The 17720-nt window shown below is 49.0% G+C and overlaps 1 protein-coding gene across 1 annotated transcript in view; it reads left to right on the top strand.

The window, feature by feature from the left end:
* LOC141055690 (mothers against decapentaplegic homolog 6-like) overlaps positions 1-5883 on the top strand; it is a 58245-nt gene extending 52362 nt beyond the window's left edge. Inside the window, exon 5 of the mRNA XM_073552378.1 lies at positions 121-5883. Coding sequence (XP_073408479.1) covers positions 121-656 — 536 coding nt within the window. The 3' untranslated portion in view covers positions 657-5883. The remainder of the gene's footprint in view (positions 1-120) is intronic.
* The last annotated feature ends 11837 nt before the right edge of the window (positions 5884-17720 follow it).

Genomic DNA, 17720 nt, shown 5'->3' with positions numbered 1-17720 from the left:
AACCTGAGCTGCCTACCCTCTATATTGTACTAGTATAATAGGAATGACCCCAAAATATGGGATTTAGGGAGCAGCACCTCTGTTATGGGAGTCTGATGTCTCTTCTTTCTGTCATTGCAGACACCACTGTGTCTCAAAGCTCCATCTGTGATGGTCACTGGTGCAAGTTGGCATACTGGGAGCACCGCACGCGTGTTGGGCACCTCTACAGTGTCACCGAATCATCCGTCCATATCTTCCATGACCTTCCCAAGGCCAGTGGATTCTGCCTGGGGTTCCTGGGCCACCAACCCCGCAATGAAACTGTCAGACGGACCCGTAAGAAAATCGGCCTGGGTCTGGTCCTGAGCCATGAGCAGGGTGAGGTGTGGGTGTATAACCAGAGCAAGCACCCCATCTTTATCAACTCGTCCACCCTGGCTGCTGTTCATGCTCGTGGGCAGGCTGTGCGAAAACTTCTGTCCGGCTACTCCATCAAAGTGTTTGATGCTGAAATTGCAGCTAATTTACTGAGGCGCCCTGACCTGGGGAATGGGCCTCATGACCCCCATAGTATTCGCATCAGCTTTGCCAAAGGTTGGGGTTCCTGCTATTCCCGACAATTCATCACTTCATGTCCCTGCTGGCTGGAGATTCTTCTCAACACCCCAAAATAAGTGGCTGAACCTAGAGATGGAAGTGCTGATTCTCCACACATTGCTATTGCTTGCTGCGGAATAGAATAATGGCTACCAACATGATAGCCCCGCACAGCGTCATACGCTCAGATATGAGTATCATTGGGTATAAAGCTCCAACATCAGTTGCATGGATCTGTCTCCATCACAAGCTCCATAATCAGATTCCGGGGTCCGTCTCCAGCACAAGCTCAATCATCAGGTGCAGGTAGCCTTCTCTATCTCAAGCTCCATCATCAGATGCATTGATCCGTCTCTAGCTCAAGCTTCATGATCAGGTGCAGTAATCTGTCTCCAGCAAAAGCTCCATCAGCTGCAAGGATCGATCTTCAGCACAAGCTCCATCATCAGGTGTAAGGATCAGTCACCAGCACAAGCTCCATCATCAGGTGCAGGGACCTGTCTCCATCACAAGCTACATCAGGTGCAGGGATTGGTCTCCAGCACAAGCTCCATCATAAAGTACAGAGATCAGTCTCCATCAGAAGCTTCATCAGCAGATGCATGGATCTGTCTCCAGCACAAGCTCCATTATCTGGTGCAGGGATCCATCTCCATCATCGAGTGCAGTGATCTGTCTCCAGCACAAGTTCCATCATAAGGTGCAGTTATCAGTCTCCAGCAAAAGCTCCATCATCAGGTGCAGGGATCCATCTCCAGCACAAGCTAAATCATCATGTGTAAGGATCTGGCACCCGCACAAGCTCCATCATAAGGTGCAGGGACCTGTCTCCATCACAAGCTACATCAGGTGCAGGGATTGGTCTCCAGCATGAGCTTCGTCAGCAGATGCAGGGATCCGTCTCCAGCACAAGCTCCATCAGGTACAGGGATCCGTCTCCAGCACAAACTCCATCATCAAGTGCAGGGATCCATCCTCCATCACAAGCTCCATCATCAGGTGCAGGGATCCATCTCCAGAACAAGCTCCATCAGGTGCAGGGATCCATCTCCAGCACAAGTTCCATCATTGAGTGTAAGAATCAGTTACCAGCACAAGCTCCGTCATCAGGTGCAGCGATCTATCTCCAGCACAAGCTTCATCATCAGGTGCAGGGATCCATCTCCATCATCGAGTTCAGAGATCCGTCTCCAGCACAAGCCCCATCATAAGGTGCAGGTATCCATCTCCAGAACAAGCTCCATCAGGTAAAGGAATCGGATTCCAGCACAATCTCCATCATCAGGTGTAAGGATTTGTCACTAGCACAAGCACCATAATCAAAAGTATGGATCCATCTACAGCACAAGTACCAATATCAAGTGCAGGGCTCCATTACTAGCACAAGCTCCATCATCAGGTACAGGAATCCATCTCCAGTACTAGCTCCATCATAAGATGCAAGGATAGGTCTCCAGAAGGAGCTCTATCATCAGCTGCAGGGACCTGTCTCCATCACAAGATCCATCAGGTGCAGGGATTGGTCTCCAGCACAAGCTTCATGATCGGGTGCAGGGATCTGTCTCCAGCACAAGCTCCATCAGGTGCAGGGACCCATTTCCAGCACAGGCTCCATCACCGGATGCAAGAATCCATCTCCAGCACAAGCTCCATCATCAGGTGCCAGAAACTGTCTACAGCACAAGCTCCATCATCAGGTGCAGCAATCCGTCTCCAGCACAAGCTCCATCATCGGGTGCAGGAATCTGTCTCCAGCACAAGATCCACCAACCGATGCAGGGATCGGTCTCCAGCACAAGCTCCACCAGGTGCAGTGATCCGTCTCCAGTACAAGCTCCATAATCAGGTGCAGGGATCCATCTCCAGCACAAGCTCCATAATCAACTGCAAGGATTGGTCTCCAGCACAAGCTCCATCATCAGGTGTAAGGATCCGTCTCCAGCACAAGCTCCATCAGGTGCAAGGATTGGTCTCCAGCACAAGCTCCATCATCAGGTGCAGGGATCTGTTTCCAGCACTAGCTTCATCATCACGTGCAAGGATCTGTCTCCAGCGCAAGCTCCATAATAAGGTGCAGGGATCTGTCCTGCAGGCTGTGATATCTTAGTACCACCTGCTGGTAGTATTGGAGACCCGAGTGATGACCCCCGCAGTGTATTATCAGCCCATCTTGGGGAAAGGGGGGTGTTATAAAAACCCAAATCCAGCAGCGTGACCCTGAAATGGCACAAGTGGCCAAAATTGGAAAATGTTGAGAATAATCCATTATGGTCCCTGCACTGCTGACCACCAAAGCATGGCTCACCATACCCCCTACAGAATATGTCATCGTGGGGCCAATGGGTCATGTGACTGCGGCCCTTAGGGGTCCAGCCTTGGTAGGGTGCATACATTATTATAATGGGGAAGATCTGCTCCCTAAACCTACAGTGGGTAAGGAATGACCCCAAGAATCCTTGTGAGAAGCACAAAGGCCCCAGCCCAGGAGTTGGTGGGCTCAAGGGGTTGGTAAAGCAGTAGGGGGCCCTTAGTTAGGGATCACCCTTCCTTCTGCTCTTCCTTCATATATTGGAAAAATAATCTGCTTTGTTCAGATTGTCACTTCATGAAAGATGAAGCAGAGTTTAGCGTAGTAATAGGTCCTGAAATAAGAGTACAAGGAGGTGAAGTAACTGTGGGGTACAAGATGGATTCCCACAACCATGGCGCGAGGTCCCTAAACCTATGCTGTATGTCGCCCACCCAGGATCCAACACTTATCCTCCTCCATCTGCCATGTCCAGTTTTGGCTGTTATGTGGCCGAGGAGGTGTGGAGCTGTGTGGGCTGTTATATGGACTGTCTACCAGGTGGAGCTGTGTGGACTATTATGTGGACTGACCACCAGATGGAGATGTGAGCTGTTAAGTGGACTAACCAACAGGTGGAGGAGTGGAGTTATCAGGACTGACCACCAGGTGGAGGTGTGATCTGTTATGTGGACTGATCACAAGGTGGCGCTACTTGGGTTATTTTGTACTGACCTACAGGTAGAGGTGTGAGTTGTTATGTGGACTGATCACCAGGTGGCGCTGTTTGGGTTCTGTATTGACCTACAGGTGAAGGTGTGAGCTGTTATGTGGACTGATCACCAGGTGGCGCTGTTTGGGTTATTATATACTGACCTACAGGTGGAGGTGTGAGCTGTTATGAGGACTGATCACCAGGTGACGCTGTTTGGGTTATGTAATGACCTACAGGTGGGGGTGTGAGCTGTTTTGCGGACTGATCACCAGGTGGCGCTGTGTGGGTTATGTACTGACCTACAGGTGGAGGTGTGAGCTGTTATGTGGACTGATCACCAGGTGGCGCTGTTTGGGTTATGTACTGACCTACAGGTGGAGGTGTGAGCTGTTATGTGGACTGATCACCAGGTGGCGCTGTTTGGATTATTATATACTGACCTACAGGTGGAGGTGTGAGCTGTTAGGTGGACTGACCACCAGATGGCGCTGTTTGGATTATTATATACTGACCTACAGGTGGAGGTGTGAGCTGTTATGTGGACTGATCACCAGGTGGCGCTGTTTGGGTTATTATGTACTTACCTACAGGTGGAGGTGTGAGCTGTTATGTGGACTGACCAGCAGGTGGCGCTGTTTGGGTTATTATATACTGACCTACAGGTGGAGGTGTGAACTGTTATGTGGTCGAATCACCAGGTGGCGCTGTTTGGGTTATGTACTGACCTACAGGTGGAGGTGTGAGCTGTTATGTGGACTGATCACCAGGTGGCGCAGTTTGGGTTATTACAGTTGTGGCCAAAAGTATTGACACCCCTGCAATTCTGTCAGATAATACTCAGTTTCTTCCTGAAAATGATAGCAAACACAAATTCTTTGGTAGTATTATCTTAATTTAATTTGTCTTAAATGAAAAAACACAAAAGAGAATGAAGCAAGAAGCAAAACATTGATCATTTTACACAAAACTCCAAAAATGTGCCAGACAAAAGTATTGGCACCCTCAGCCTAATACTTGGTTGCACAACCTTTAGCCAAAATAACTGCGACCAAACGCTTCCGGTAACCATCAATGAGTTTCTTACAATGCTCTGCTGGAATTTTAGACCATTCTTCTTTGGCAAACTGCTCCAGGTCCCTGATATTTGAAGGGTGCCTTCTCTAAACTGCCATTTTTAGATCTCTCCACAGGTGTTCTATGGGATTCAGGTCTGGACTCATTGCTGGCCACCTTAGAAGTCTCCAGTGCTTTCTCTCAAACCATTTTCTAGTGCTTTTTGAAGTGTGTTTTGGGTCATTGTCCTGCTGGAAGACCCAAGACCTCTGAGGGAGACCCAGCTTTCTCACACTGGGCCCTACATTATGCTGCAAAATTTGATGGTAGTCTTCAGACTTCATAATGCCATGCACACGATCAAGCAGTCCAGTGCCAGAGGCAGCAAAGCGACCCCAAAACATCAGGGAACCTCCACCATGTTTGACTGTAGGGACCGTGTTCTTTTCTTTGAATGCCTCTTTTTTTCTCCTGTAAACTCCATGTTGATGCCTTTGCCCAAAAAGCTCTACTTTTGTCTCATCTGACCAGAGAACATTCTTCCAAAACGTTTTAGGCTTTTTCAGGTAAGTTTTGGCAAACTCCAGCCTGGCTTTTTTATGTCTCGGGGTAAGAAGTGGGGTCTTCCTGGGTCTCCTACCATACAGTCCCTTTTCATTCAGACGCCGATGGATAGAACGGGTTGCCTCGGACTGCAGGGCAGCTTGAACTTGATTGGATGTTAGTGGAGGTTCTTTATCCAACATCCGCACAATCTTGCGTTGAAATCTCTTGTCAATTTTTCTTTTCCGTCCACATCTAGGGAGGTTAGCCACAGTGCCATGGGCTTTAAACTTCTTGATGACACTGCGCACGGTAGACACAGGAACATTCAGGTCTTTGGAGATGGACTTGTAGCCTTGAGATTGCTCATGCTTCCTCACAATTTGGTTTCTCAAGTCCTCAGACAGTTGTTTGGTCTTCTTTCTTTTCTCCATGCTCAATGTGGTACACACAAGGACACAGGACAGAGGTTGAGTCAACTTTAATCCATGTCAACTGGCTGCAAGTGTGATTTAGTTATTGCCAACACCTGTTAGGTGCCACAGGTAAGTTACAGGTGCTGTTAATTACACAAATTAGAGAAGCATCACATGATTTTTCGAACACTGCCAATACTTTTGTCCACCCTCTTTTTTATGTTTGGTGTGGAATTATATCCAATTTGGCTTTAGGACAATTCTTTTTGTGTTTTTTCATTTAAGACAAATTAAATGAAGATAATAATACCAAAGAATTTGTGTTTGCAATCATTTTCAGGAAGAAGCTGAGTATTATCTGACAGAATAGCAGGGGTGTCAATACTTTTGGCCACAACTGTATGTACTGGCCTACAGGTGGAGGTGTGAGCTGTTTTGTGGACGAATCACCAGGTGGCGCTGTTTGGATTATGTACTGACCTACAGGTTGGGGTGTGAGCTGTTATGTGGACTGGTCACCAGGTGGCGATGTTTGGGTTATGTACTGACCTTCAGGTGGAGGTGTGAGCCATTATGTGGACTGGTCACCAGGTGGCACTGTTTGGGTTATATACTGACCTACAAGTGGAGGCGTGAGCTATTATGTTGACTGATCATAAGGTGGCGCTGTTTCGGTTATGTACTGACCTACAGGTGGAGGTGTGAGCTGTTATGTGGACGAATCACCAGGTGGCGCTGTTTGGGTTATGTACTGACCAAGAGGTGGAGGTGTGAGCTGTTATGTGGACTGATCACCAGTTGGCGCTGTTTGGGTTATGTACTGACCTACAGGTGGAGGTGTGAGCTATTATGTGGACTGATCACCAGGTGGCGCTGTTTGGGTTATGTACTGACCTACAGGTGGAGGTGTGAGCTGTTATGTGGACTGATCACCAGGTGGCGCTGTTTGGGTTATGTACTGACCTACAGGTGGAGGTGTGAGCCATTATGTGGACTGGTCACTAAGTGTCGCTGTTTGGGTTATCTACCGACCAACAGGTGGTGGTGTGAGCTGTTATGTGGACCGGTCATCAGGTGGCGCTGTTTGGGTTATTATGTACTAACCTACAGGTGGCGCTGTTTGGGTAATTATGTACTGACCTACAGGTGGTGCTGTGCGCTGTTCTGAGGACTGACCATCAGGTGGCGCTGTTTGGGTTATGTACTGACCTACAGGTGGAGGATTGAGCTGTTATGAGGACTGATCACCAGGTGGCGCTGTTTGGGTTATTATGTACTGATCTACAGGTGGCGCTGTTTTGAGGACTTGACCATCAGGTGGCGCTGGTTGGGTTATGTACTGACCTACAGGTGGCGCTGGTTGGGTTATTATGTACTGACCTACAGGTGGCGCTGTGCGCTGTTATGAGTACTGAACATCAGGTGGCGCTGTTTGGGCTATGTATTTACCTACAGGTGGCGCTGTTTGGGTTATTATGTACTGACCTACAGGTGGAGGTGTGAGCTGTTATGTGGACTGATCACCAGGTGGCGCTGTTAGGGTTATGTACTGACTTACAGGTGGAGGTGTGAGCTGTTATGTGGACTGGTCACCAGGTGGCGCTGTTTGGGTAATGTACTTAACCCCAGTGGAGGAGTGAGCTGTTATGTGGACTGATCACCAGGTGGCGCTGTTTGGGTTATGTACTGACCTACAGGTGGAGATGTGAGCCATTATGTGGACTGGTCACTAAGTGGCGCTGTTTGGGTTATGTACCGACCAACAGGTGGTGGTGCGAGCTGTTATGTGGACCGGTCACCAGGTGGCGCTGTTTGGGTTATTATGTACTAACCTACAGGTGGCGCTTTTTGGGTAATTATGTACTGACCTACAGGTGGTGCTGTGCGCTGTTATGAGGACTGATCACCAGGTGGCGCTGTTTGGGTTATTATGTACTGATCTACAGGTGGCGCTGTTTTGAGGACTTGACCATCAGGTGGCGCTGGTTGGGTTATGTACTGACCTACAGGTGGAGGTGAGAGCACTTATGTGGACTGGTTTCCAGGTGGCGCTGGTTGGGTTATTATGTACTGACCTACAGGTGGCGCTGTGCGCTGTTATGAGTACTGACCATCAGGTGGCGCTGTTTGGGTTATGTATATACCTACAGGTGGCGCTGTTTGGGTTATTATGTACTGACCTACAGGTGGAGGTGTGAGCTGTTATGTGGACTGATCACCAGGTGGCGCTGTTAGGCTTATGTACTGACCTACAGGTGGAGGTGTGAGCTGTTATGTGGACTGGTCACCAGGTGGCGCTGTTTGGGTTATGTACTGACCTACAGGTGTGAGCTGTTATGTGGACTGGTCACCAGGTGGCGCTGTTTGGGTAATGTACTGACCCACAGATGGAGGTGAGCTGTTATGTGGACTGATCACCAGGTGGCGCTATTTGGATTATTATATACTGACCTACAGGTGGAGGTGTGAGCTGTTTTGTGGACTGATCACCAGGTGGCTCTGTTTGGGTTATGTACTGACCTACAGGTGGAGATGTGAGCCGTTATGTGGACTGATCACCAGATGGCGCTGTTTGGGTTATGTACTGACCTACAGGTGGAGGTGTGAGCAGTTATGTGGACTGGTCACCAGGTGGCGCTGTTTGGATTATGTACTGACCTACAGGTGGAGATGTGAGCTGTTATGTGGACTGGTCACCAGGTGGCGCTGTTTGGGTTATGTACTGACCTACAGGTGGAGTTGTGAGCGGTTATGTGGACTGGTCACCAGGTGGCGCTGTTTGGATTATTATATACTGACCTACAGGTGGAGGTGTGAGCTGTTATGTGGACTGGTCTCCAGGTGGCGCTGTTTGGGTTATATACTGACCTACAGGTGGAGGAGTGAGCTGTTATGTGGACTGATCACCAGGTGGCGCTGTTTGGGTTATGTACTGACCTACAGGTGGAGGTGTGAGCTGTTATGTGGACTGGTCACCAAGTGGCGCTGTTTGGGTTATGTACTGACCTACAGGTGGAGGTGTGAGCCGTTATGTGGACTGATCACGAGGTGGCGCTGTTTGGGTTATGTACTGACCTACAGGTGTGAGCTGTTATGTGGACTGGTCACCAGGTGGCGCTGTTTGGGTAATGTACTGACCCACAGGTGGAGGTGAGCTGTTATGTGGACTGATCACCAGGTGGCGCTACTTGGATTATTATACACTGACCTACAGGTGGAGGTGTGAGCTGGTATGTGGACTGGTCACCAGGTGGCGCTGTTTGGATTATTATACACTGACCTACAGGTGGTGTGAGCAGTTATGTGGACTGGTCACCAGGTGGCGCTGTTTGGGTTATGTACTGACCTACAGGAGGAGGTGTGAGCCGTTATGTGGACTGATCACCAGGTGGCACTGTTTGGGTTATGTACTGACCTACAGGAGGAGGTGTGAGCTGTTATGTGGACTGGTCACCAGGTGGCGCTCTTTGGGTAATGTACTGACCCACAGGTGGAGGTGTGAGCCATTATATGGACTGATCACCAGGTGGCGCTGTTTGGATTATTATATACTGACCTACAGGTGAAGGTGTGAGCTGTTATGTGGACTGGTCACCAGGTGGCGCTGTTTGGGTTATGTACTGACCTACAGGTGGAGGTGTGAGCTGGTATGTGGACTGGTCACCAGGGGGCGCTGTTTGAATTATGTACTGACCTACAGGTGGAGGTGTGAGCTGTTATGTGGACTGGTCACCAGGTGGCGCTGTTTGGGTAATGTACTGACCCACAGGTGGAGGTGTGAGCCGTTATGTGGACTGGTCACCCGGTGGCGCTGTTTGGGTTATGTACTGACCTACAGGTGGAGGTGTGAGCTGTTATGTGGACTGATCACCAGGTGGTTCTGTTTGGGTTATGTACTGACCTACAGGTGGAGGAGTGAGCTGTTATGTGGACTGATCACCAGGTGGCGCTGTTTGGGTTATGTACTGACCCACAGGTGGAGGTGTGAGCTGTTATGTGGACTGATCACCAGGTGGCGCTGTTTGGATTATTATATACTGACCTACAGGTGGAGGTGTGAGCTGTTATGTGGACTGGTCTCCAGGTGGCGCTGTTTGGGTTATATACTGACCTACAGGTGGAGGTGTGAGCTGTTATGTGGACTGATCACCAGGTGGCGCTGTTTGGGATATGTACTGACCTACAGGTGGAGTGAGCTGTTATGTGGACTGATCACCAGGTGGCGCTGTTTGGGTTATGTACTGACTTACAGGTGGAGGTGTGAGCTGTTATGTGGACTGATCACCAGGTGGCGCTGTTTGGATTATTATATACTGACCTACAGGTGGAGGTGTGAGCTGTAATGTGGACTGGTCACCAGGTGGCACTGTTTGGGTTATGTACTGACCTACAGGTGGAGGTGTGAGTTGTTATGTGGACTGATCACCAGGTGTGTTATGATTGAGTCACCGTAGGAGGCAAAAATAGAAATGCTAGCTAAGTCCAGAAAACCAGAGAAGTTGGCAGGTATCGGATTGCAGACCCCTGAACCTATCAACACAACTAGCAGTAGCCGTGGGGGTCTTCTACGATGCCCTAGGCCCCTCGATCACAGCCGGAGGACTACATAGCCTAAAGACAGAAAGGGAAATCTAAACTGCCCCAGAGCAGACCCCAAAGCAAAAGGCAGCCCCCCACATATAATGACGGTGAAGCAAGAAGAAAGAACAAAACACAGACAGAAAGATAAACTGAGCAAAGATGGGGCCCAAGCTAGCTTAGATAGGAAAGGACAGGAAGGCTGCTGTCTGCAATCCGTGAAAAAACCCTATGAAAATAAGAGCCAACAAACTGACAGTAAAAAAGGCCCTGAAGACGCTAGGCTTCAAAATAGGCTATGTCAGTACTCAGGAATATTCTGAAGACAGAGCAACAGGCAAAAGGAGATTCAGCTCACCCCAGCAGGGAATGGCAGAATCCAGAAAAGCAAGGAAAACAAAACACTAATGCAAAAAGGTAAAGCAGAAATCTTAGCTTTAGATGAGCAGGAATCAGACTGGTTTCCTAGAAGTCCACAGAGAAATCAGCCGCAGGCCAGAAGGGCGTCGGCAGCCTTATATCCAGTCATTAACTCCACTCAGCCAGTCATCATCATCAGCCCCAGGTGTTTAACAATCAGGCTCACTACCTTTCTTCACCAGAAGAGGGAGTTCCTCGGGCCTCAGTAGTGAAGGGGAAAATGAACTCACAACAGAGGTGTGAGCCGTTATGTGGACTGATCACCAGGTGGCTTTGTTTGGGTTATGTACTGACCTACAGGTGGAGGTGTGAGCTGTTATGTGGACTGATCACCAGGTGGCGCTGTTTGGATTATTATATACTGACCTACAGGTGGAGGTTTGAGCTGTTATGTGGACTGGTCACCAGGTGGCGCTGTTTAGGTTATGTACTGACCTACAAGTGGAGATGTGAGCTGTTATGTGGACTGGTCACCAGGTGGCGCTGTTTGGGTTATGTACTGACCTACAGGTGGAGGTGTGAGCTGTTATGTGGACGAATTACCAGGTGGCGCTGTTTGGGTTATGTACTGACCTACAGGTGGAGGTGTGAGCTGTTATGTGGACTGATCACCAGGTGGCGCTGTTTGGATTATTATATACTGACCTACAGGTGGAGGTGTGAGCTGTTATGTGGACTGGTCTCCAGGTGGCGCTGTTTGGGTTATGTACTGACCTACAGGTGGAGGTGTGAGCTGTTATGTGGACGAATTACCAGGTGGCGCTGTTTGGGTTATGTACTGACCTACAGGTGGAGGTGTGAGCTGTTATGTGGACTGATCACCAGGTGGCGCTGTTTGGATTATTATATACTGACCTACAGGTGGAGGTGTGAGCTGTTATGTGGAATGGTCACCTAGTGGCGCTGTTTGGGTTATGTACTGACCTACACGTGGAGGTGTGAGCCGTTATGTGGACTGATCACCAGGTGGCGCTGTTTGGGTTATGTACTGATCTACAGGTGTGAGCTGTTATGTGGACTGGTCACCAGGTGGCGCTGTTTGGGTAATGTACTGACCCACAGATAGAGGTGAGCTGTTATGTGGACTGATCACCAGGTGGCGCTATTTGGATTATTATATACTGACCTACAGGTGGAGGTGTGAGCTGTTTTGTGGACTGATCACCAGGTGGCGTTATTTGGATTATTATATACTGACCTACAGGTGGAGGTGTGAGCTGTAATGTGGACTGGTCACCAGGTGGCGCTGTTTGGGTTATGTACTGACCTACAGGTGGAGGTGTGAGTTGTTATGTGGACTGATCACCAGGTGGCGCTGTTTGGATTATTATATACTGACCTAAAGGTGGAGGTGTGAGCTGTTATGAGGACTGGTCACCAGGTGGCGCTGTTTGGGTTATGTACTGACCTACAGGTGGAGGTGTGAGCTTTTATGTGGACTGGCCACCAGGTGGCGCTGTTAGGATTATATACTGACCTACAGGTGGAGGTGTGAGCTTTTATGTGGACTGGCCACCAGGTGGCGCTGTTAGGATTATATACTGACCTACAAGTGGAGGTGTGAGCAGTTAGGTGGACTGGTCACCAGGTGGCGCTGTTTGGGTTATATACTGACCTACAGGTGGAGGTGTGAGCTGTTATGTGGACTGGTCACCAAGTGGCACTGTTTGGGTTATGTACTGACCTACAGGTGGAGGTGTGAGCTGTTATGTGGACTGATCACCAGGTGGCGCTATTTGGATTATTATATACTGACCTACAGGTGGAGGTGTGAGCTGTTTTGTGGACTGATCACCAGGTGGCGTTATTTGGATTATTATATACTGACCTACAGGTGGAGGTGTGAGCTGTAATGTGGACTGGTCACCAGGTGGCGCTGTTTGGGTTATGTACTGACCTACAGGTGGAGGTGTGAGTTGTTATGTGGACTGATCACCAGGTGGCGCTGTTTGGATTATTATATACTGACCTAAAGGTGGAGGTGTGAGCTGTTATGAGGACTGGTCACCAGGTGGCGCTGTTTGGGTTATGTACTGACCTACAGGTGGAGGTGTGAGCTTTTAAGTGGACTGGCCACCAGGTGGCGCTGTTAGGATTATATACTGACCTACAGGTGGAGGTGTGAGCTTTTATGTGGACTGGCCACCAGGTGGCGCTGTTAGGATTATATACTGACCTACAAGTGGAGATGTGAGCTGTTATGTGGACTGATCACCAGGTGGCGATGTTTAGGTTATGTACTGACCTACAGGTGGAGGTGTGAGCTGTTATGTGGACTCGTCACCAAGTGGCACTGTTTGGGTTATGTACTGACCTACAGGTGGAGGTGTGAGCTGTTATGTGGACTGGTCACTAGGTGGCTTTGTTTGGGTTATGTACTGACCTACAGGTGGAGGTGTGAGTCGTTATGTGGACCGATCACCAGGTGGCGCTGTTTGGGTTATGTACTGACCTACAGGTGTGAGCTGTTATGTGGACTGGTCACCAGGTGGCGCTGTTTGGGTAATGTACTGACCCACAGGTAGAGGTGAGCTGTTATGTGGACTGATCACCAGGTGGCGCTATTTGATTATATACTGAGCTACAGGTGGAGGTGTGAGCTGTTATGTGGACTGGTCACCAAGTGGCGCTGTTTGAGTTATGTACTGACATACAGGTGGAGGTGTGAGCTGTTATGTGGACTGGTCACTAGGTGGCTCTGTTTGGGTTATGAACTGACCTACAGGTGGAGGTGTGAGCCGTTTTGTGGACTGATCACCAGGTGGCGCTGTTTGGGTTATGTACTGACCTACAGGTGTGAGCTGTTATGTGGACTAGTCACCAGGTGGCGCTGTTTGGGTAATGTACTGACCCACAGGTGGAGGTGAGCTGTTATGTGGACTGATCACCAGGTGGCGCTATTTGGATTATTATATACTGACCTACAGGTGGAGGTGTGAGCTGGTATGTGGACTGGTCACCAGATGGCGCTGTTTGGATTATTATATACTGACCTACAGGTGGAGGAGTGAGCTGTTATGTGGACTGGTCACCAGGTGGCGCTGTTTGGGTTATGTACTGACCTACAGGTGGAGGTGTGAGCTGTTATGTGGACTGATCACCAGGTGGCGCTGTTTGGATTATTATATACTGACCTACAGGTGGAGGTGTGAGTTGGTATGTGGACTGGTCACCAGGTGGCGCTGTTTGGGATATGTTCTGACCTACAGGTGTAGTTGTGAGCTGTTATGTGGACTGGTCACCAGGTGGCACTGTTTGGATTATTATATACTGACCTACAGGTGGAGGTGTGAGCTGGTATGTGGACTGGTCACCAGGTGGCACTGTTTGGATTATTATATACTGACCTACAGGTGGAGGTGTGAGCTGTTATGTGGACTGGTCACCAGGTGGCGCTGTTTGGGTTATGTACTGACCTACAGATGGAGGTGTGAGCTGTTATGTGGACTGATCATCAGGTGGTGCTGTTTGGGTTATGTACTGACCCACAGGTGGAGGGTGTGAGCTGTTATTTGGACTGATCACCAGGTGGCGCTGTTTGGGTTATGTACTGACCTACAGGTGGAGGTGTGAGCTGTTATGTGGACTGATCACTAGGTGGCGCTGTTTGGATTATTATATATTGACCTACAGGTGGAGGTGTGAGCTGTTATGTGGACTGGTCTCCAGGTGGCGCTGTTTGGGTTATGTACTGACCTACAGGTGGAGGTGTGAGCTGTTATGTGGACTGATCACTAGGTGGTGCTGTTTGGGTTATGTACTGACCTACAGGTGGAGGTGTGAGCGGTTATGTGGACTGATCACTAGGTGGCGCTGTTTGGATTATTATATACTGACCTACAGGTGGAGGTGTGAGCTGTTATGTGGACTGGTCACCAGGTGGCGCTGTTTGGGTTATGTATTGACCTACAGGTGGAGGTGTGAGCTGTTATGTGGACTGATCACCAGGTGGCGCTGTTTGGGTTATGTACTGACCTACAGATGGAGGTGTGAGCTGTTATGTGGACTGATCACCAGGTGGTGCTGTTTGGGTTACGTACTGATCCACAGGTGGAGGTGTGAGCTGTTATGTGGACTGATCACCAGGTGGTGCTGTTTGGGTTATGTACTGACCCACAGGTGGAGGTGTGAGCTGTTATGTGGACTGATCACTAGGTGGCGCCGTTTGGATTATTACAGTATATACTGACCTACAGGTGGAGGTGTGAGCTGTTATGTGGACTGGTCACCAGGTGGCGCTGTTTGGGTTATGTATTGACCTACAAGTGGAGGTGTGAGCTGTTATGTGGACTGATCACCAGGTGGCGCTGTTTGGGTTATGTACTGACCTACAGGTGGAGGTGTGAGCTATTATGTGGACTGGTCACCAGGTGGCGCTGTTTGGGTTATTATGTACTGATCTACCAGGTGTCGCTGTTTGGGTTATTATGTACTGACCTACAGGTGTCGCTGTTTGGGTTATTATGTACTGACCTACAGGTGGCGCTGTTTGGGTTATTATGTACTGACCTACAGGTGGTGCTGTGTGGGTTATGTACTGACCTACAGGTGGCGTTGTGTGAGTTATGTACTGACCTACAAGTGGCGTTGTGTGGGTTATTATGTACTGACCTACAGGTGGCGCTGTGTGGGTTATTATGTACTGACCTACCAGGTGTCGCTGTTTGGGTTATTATGTACTGACCTACCAGGTGTCGCTGTTTGGGTTATTATGTACTGACCTACAGGTGGCGCTGTTTGGGTTATTATGTACTGACCTACAGGTGGCGCTGTTTGGGTTATTATGTACTGACCTACAGGTGACGCTGTGTGAGTTATTATGTACTGACCTACAATTGGCGCTGTGTGGGTTATTATGTACTGACCTACAGGTGGCGCTGTTTGGGTTATTATGTACTGACCTACAGGTGGCGCTGTTTGGGTTATTATGTACTGACCTACAGGTGGCGCTGTTTGGGTTATTATGTACTGACCTACAGGTGGCGCTGTTTGGGTTATTATGTACTGATCTACAGGTGGCGCTGTTTGGGTTATTATGTACTGAGCTACAGGTGGCGCTGTTTGGCTTATTATGTACTGACCTACTGGTGGCGCTGTTTGGGTTATTATGCTACAGGTGGCGCTGTTTGGATTATTATGTACTGAGCTACAGGTGGCGCTGTTTGGGTTATTATGTACTGAGCTACAGGTGGCGCTGTTTGGGTTATTATGTACTGAGCTACAGGTGGCGCTGTGTGAGTTATTATGTACTGACCTACAAGTGGCGCTGTGTGGGTTATTATGTACTGACCTACAGGTGGCGCTGTTTGGGTTATTATGTACTGACCTACAGGTGGCGCTGTTTGGGTTATTATGTACTGACCTACAGGTGGCGCTGTTTGGGTTATTATGTACTGACCTACAGGTGGCGCTGTTTGGGTTATTATGTACTGATCTACAGGTGGCGCTGTTTGGGTTATTATGTACTGAGCTACAGGTGGCGCTGTTTGGGTTATTATGTACTGACCTACTGGTGGCGCTGTTTGGGTTATTATGTACTGAGCTACAGGTGGCGCTGTTTGGGTTATTATGTACTGAGCTACAGGTGGCGCTGTTTGGGTTATTATGTACTGAGCTACAGGTGGCGCTGTTTGGGTTATTATGTACTGACCTACCAGGTGTCGCTTGTGGGTTATTATGTACTGACCTACAGGTGGCGCTCTTTGGGTTATTATGTACTGACCTACAGGTGGCGCTGTTTGGGTTATTATGTACTGAGCTACAGGTGGCGCTGTTTGGGTTATTATGTACTGACCTACCAGGTGTCGCTGTGTGGGTTATTATGTACTGACCTACAGGTGGCGCTGTTTGGGTTATTATGTACTGAGCTACAGGTGGCGCTGTTTGGGTTATTATGTACTGACCTACCAGGTGTCGCTGTGTGGGTTATTATGTACTGACCTACAGGTGGCGCTGTGTGGGTTATTATGTACTGACCTACCAGGTGTTGCTGTTTGGGTTATTATGTACTGACCTACAGGTGGCGCTGTGTGGGTTATTATGTACTGAGCTACAGGTGGCGCTGTTTGGGTTATTATGTACTGAGCTACAGGTGGCGCTGTTTGGGTTATTATGTACTGATCTACAGGTGGCGCTGTTTGGGTTATGTACTGACCTACAGGTGGCTCTGTTTGGGTTATTATGTACTGACCTACAGGTGGCGCTGTTTGGGTTATTATGTACTGACCTACAGGTGGCGCTGTGTGAGTTATTATGTACTGACCTACAAGTGGCGCTGTGTGGGTTATTATGTACTGACCTACAGGTGGCGCTGTTTGGGTTATTATGTACTGAGCTACAGGTGGCGCTGTTTGGGTTATTATGTACTGACCTACAGGTGGCGCTCTTTGGGTTATTATGTACTGACCTACAGGTGGCGCTGTTTGGGTTATTATGTACTGAGCTACAGGTGGCGCTGTTTGGGTTATTATGTACTGACCTACCAGGTGTTGCTGTGTGGGTTATTATGTACTGACCTACAGGTGGCGCTCTTTGGGTTATTATGTACTGACCTACAGGTGGCGCTGTTTGGGTTATTATATACTGAGCTACAGGTGGCGCTGTTTGGGTTATTATGTACTGACCTACCAAGTGTCGCTGTGTGGGTTATTATGTACTGACCTACAGGTGGCGCTCTTTGGGTTATTATGTACTGAGCTACAGGTGGCGCTGTTTGGGTTATTATGTACTGACCTACCAGGTGTCGCTGTGTGGGTTATTATGTACTGACCTACAGGTGGCGCTCTTTGGGTTATTATGTACTGACCTACAGGTGGCGCTCTTTGGATTATTTACTGACCTACAGGTGGCGCTGTTTGGGTTATTATTATGTACTGACCTACAGGTGGCGCTGTGTGGGTTATTATGTAGTGACCTACAGGTGGCGCTGTGTGGGTTATTATGTACTGACCTACAGGTGGCGCTGTGTGGGTTATTATGCACTGACCTACAGGTGGCGCTGTTTGGGTTATTATGTACTGAGCTACAGGTGGCGCTGTGTGGGTTATTATGTACTGACCTACAGGTGGCGCTGTTTGGGTTATTATGTGCTGACCTACACGTGGCGCTGTTTGGGTTATAAAGTACTGAC

Source organism: Dendrobates tinctorius, unplaced genomic scaffold (assembly GCF_039654945.1).
Source record: "Dendrobates tinctorius isolate UK_male_01 unplaced genomic scaffold, ASM3965494v1 ptg000189l, whole genome shotgun sequence".
Lineage (NCBI taxonomy): Eukaryota > Metazoa > Chordata > Amphibia > Anura > Dendrobatidae > Dendrobates > Dendrobates tinctorius.
This window is presented reverse-complemented; position numbering and strand designations above follow the sequence as displayed.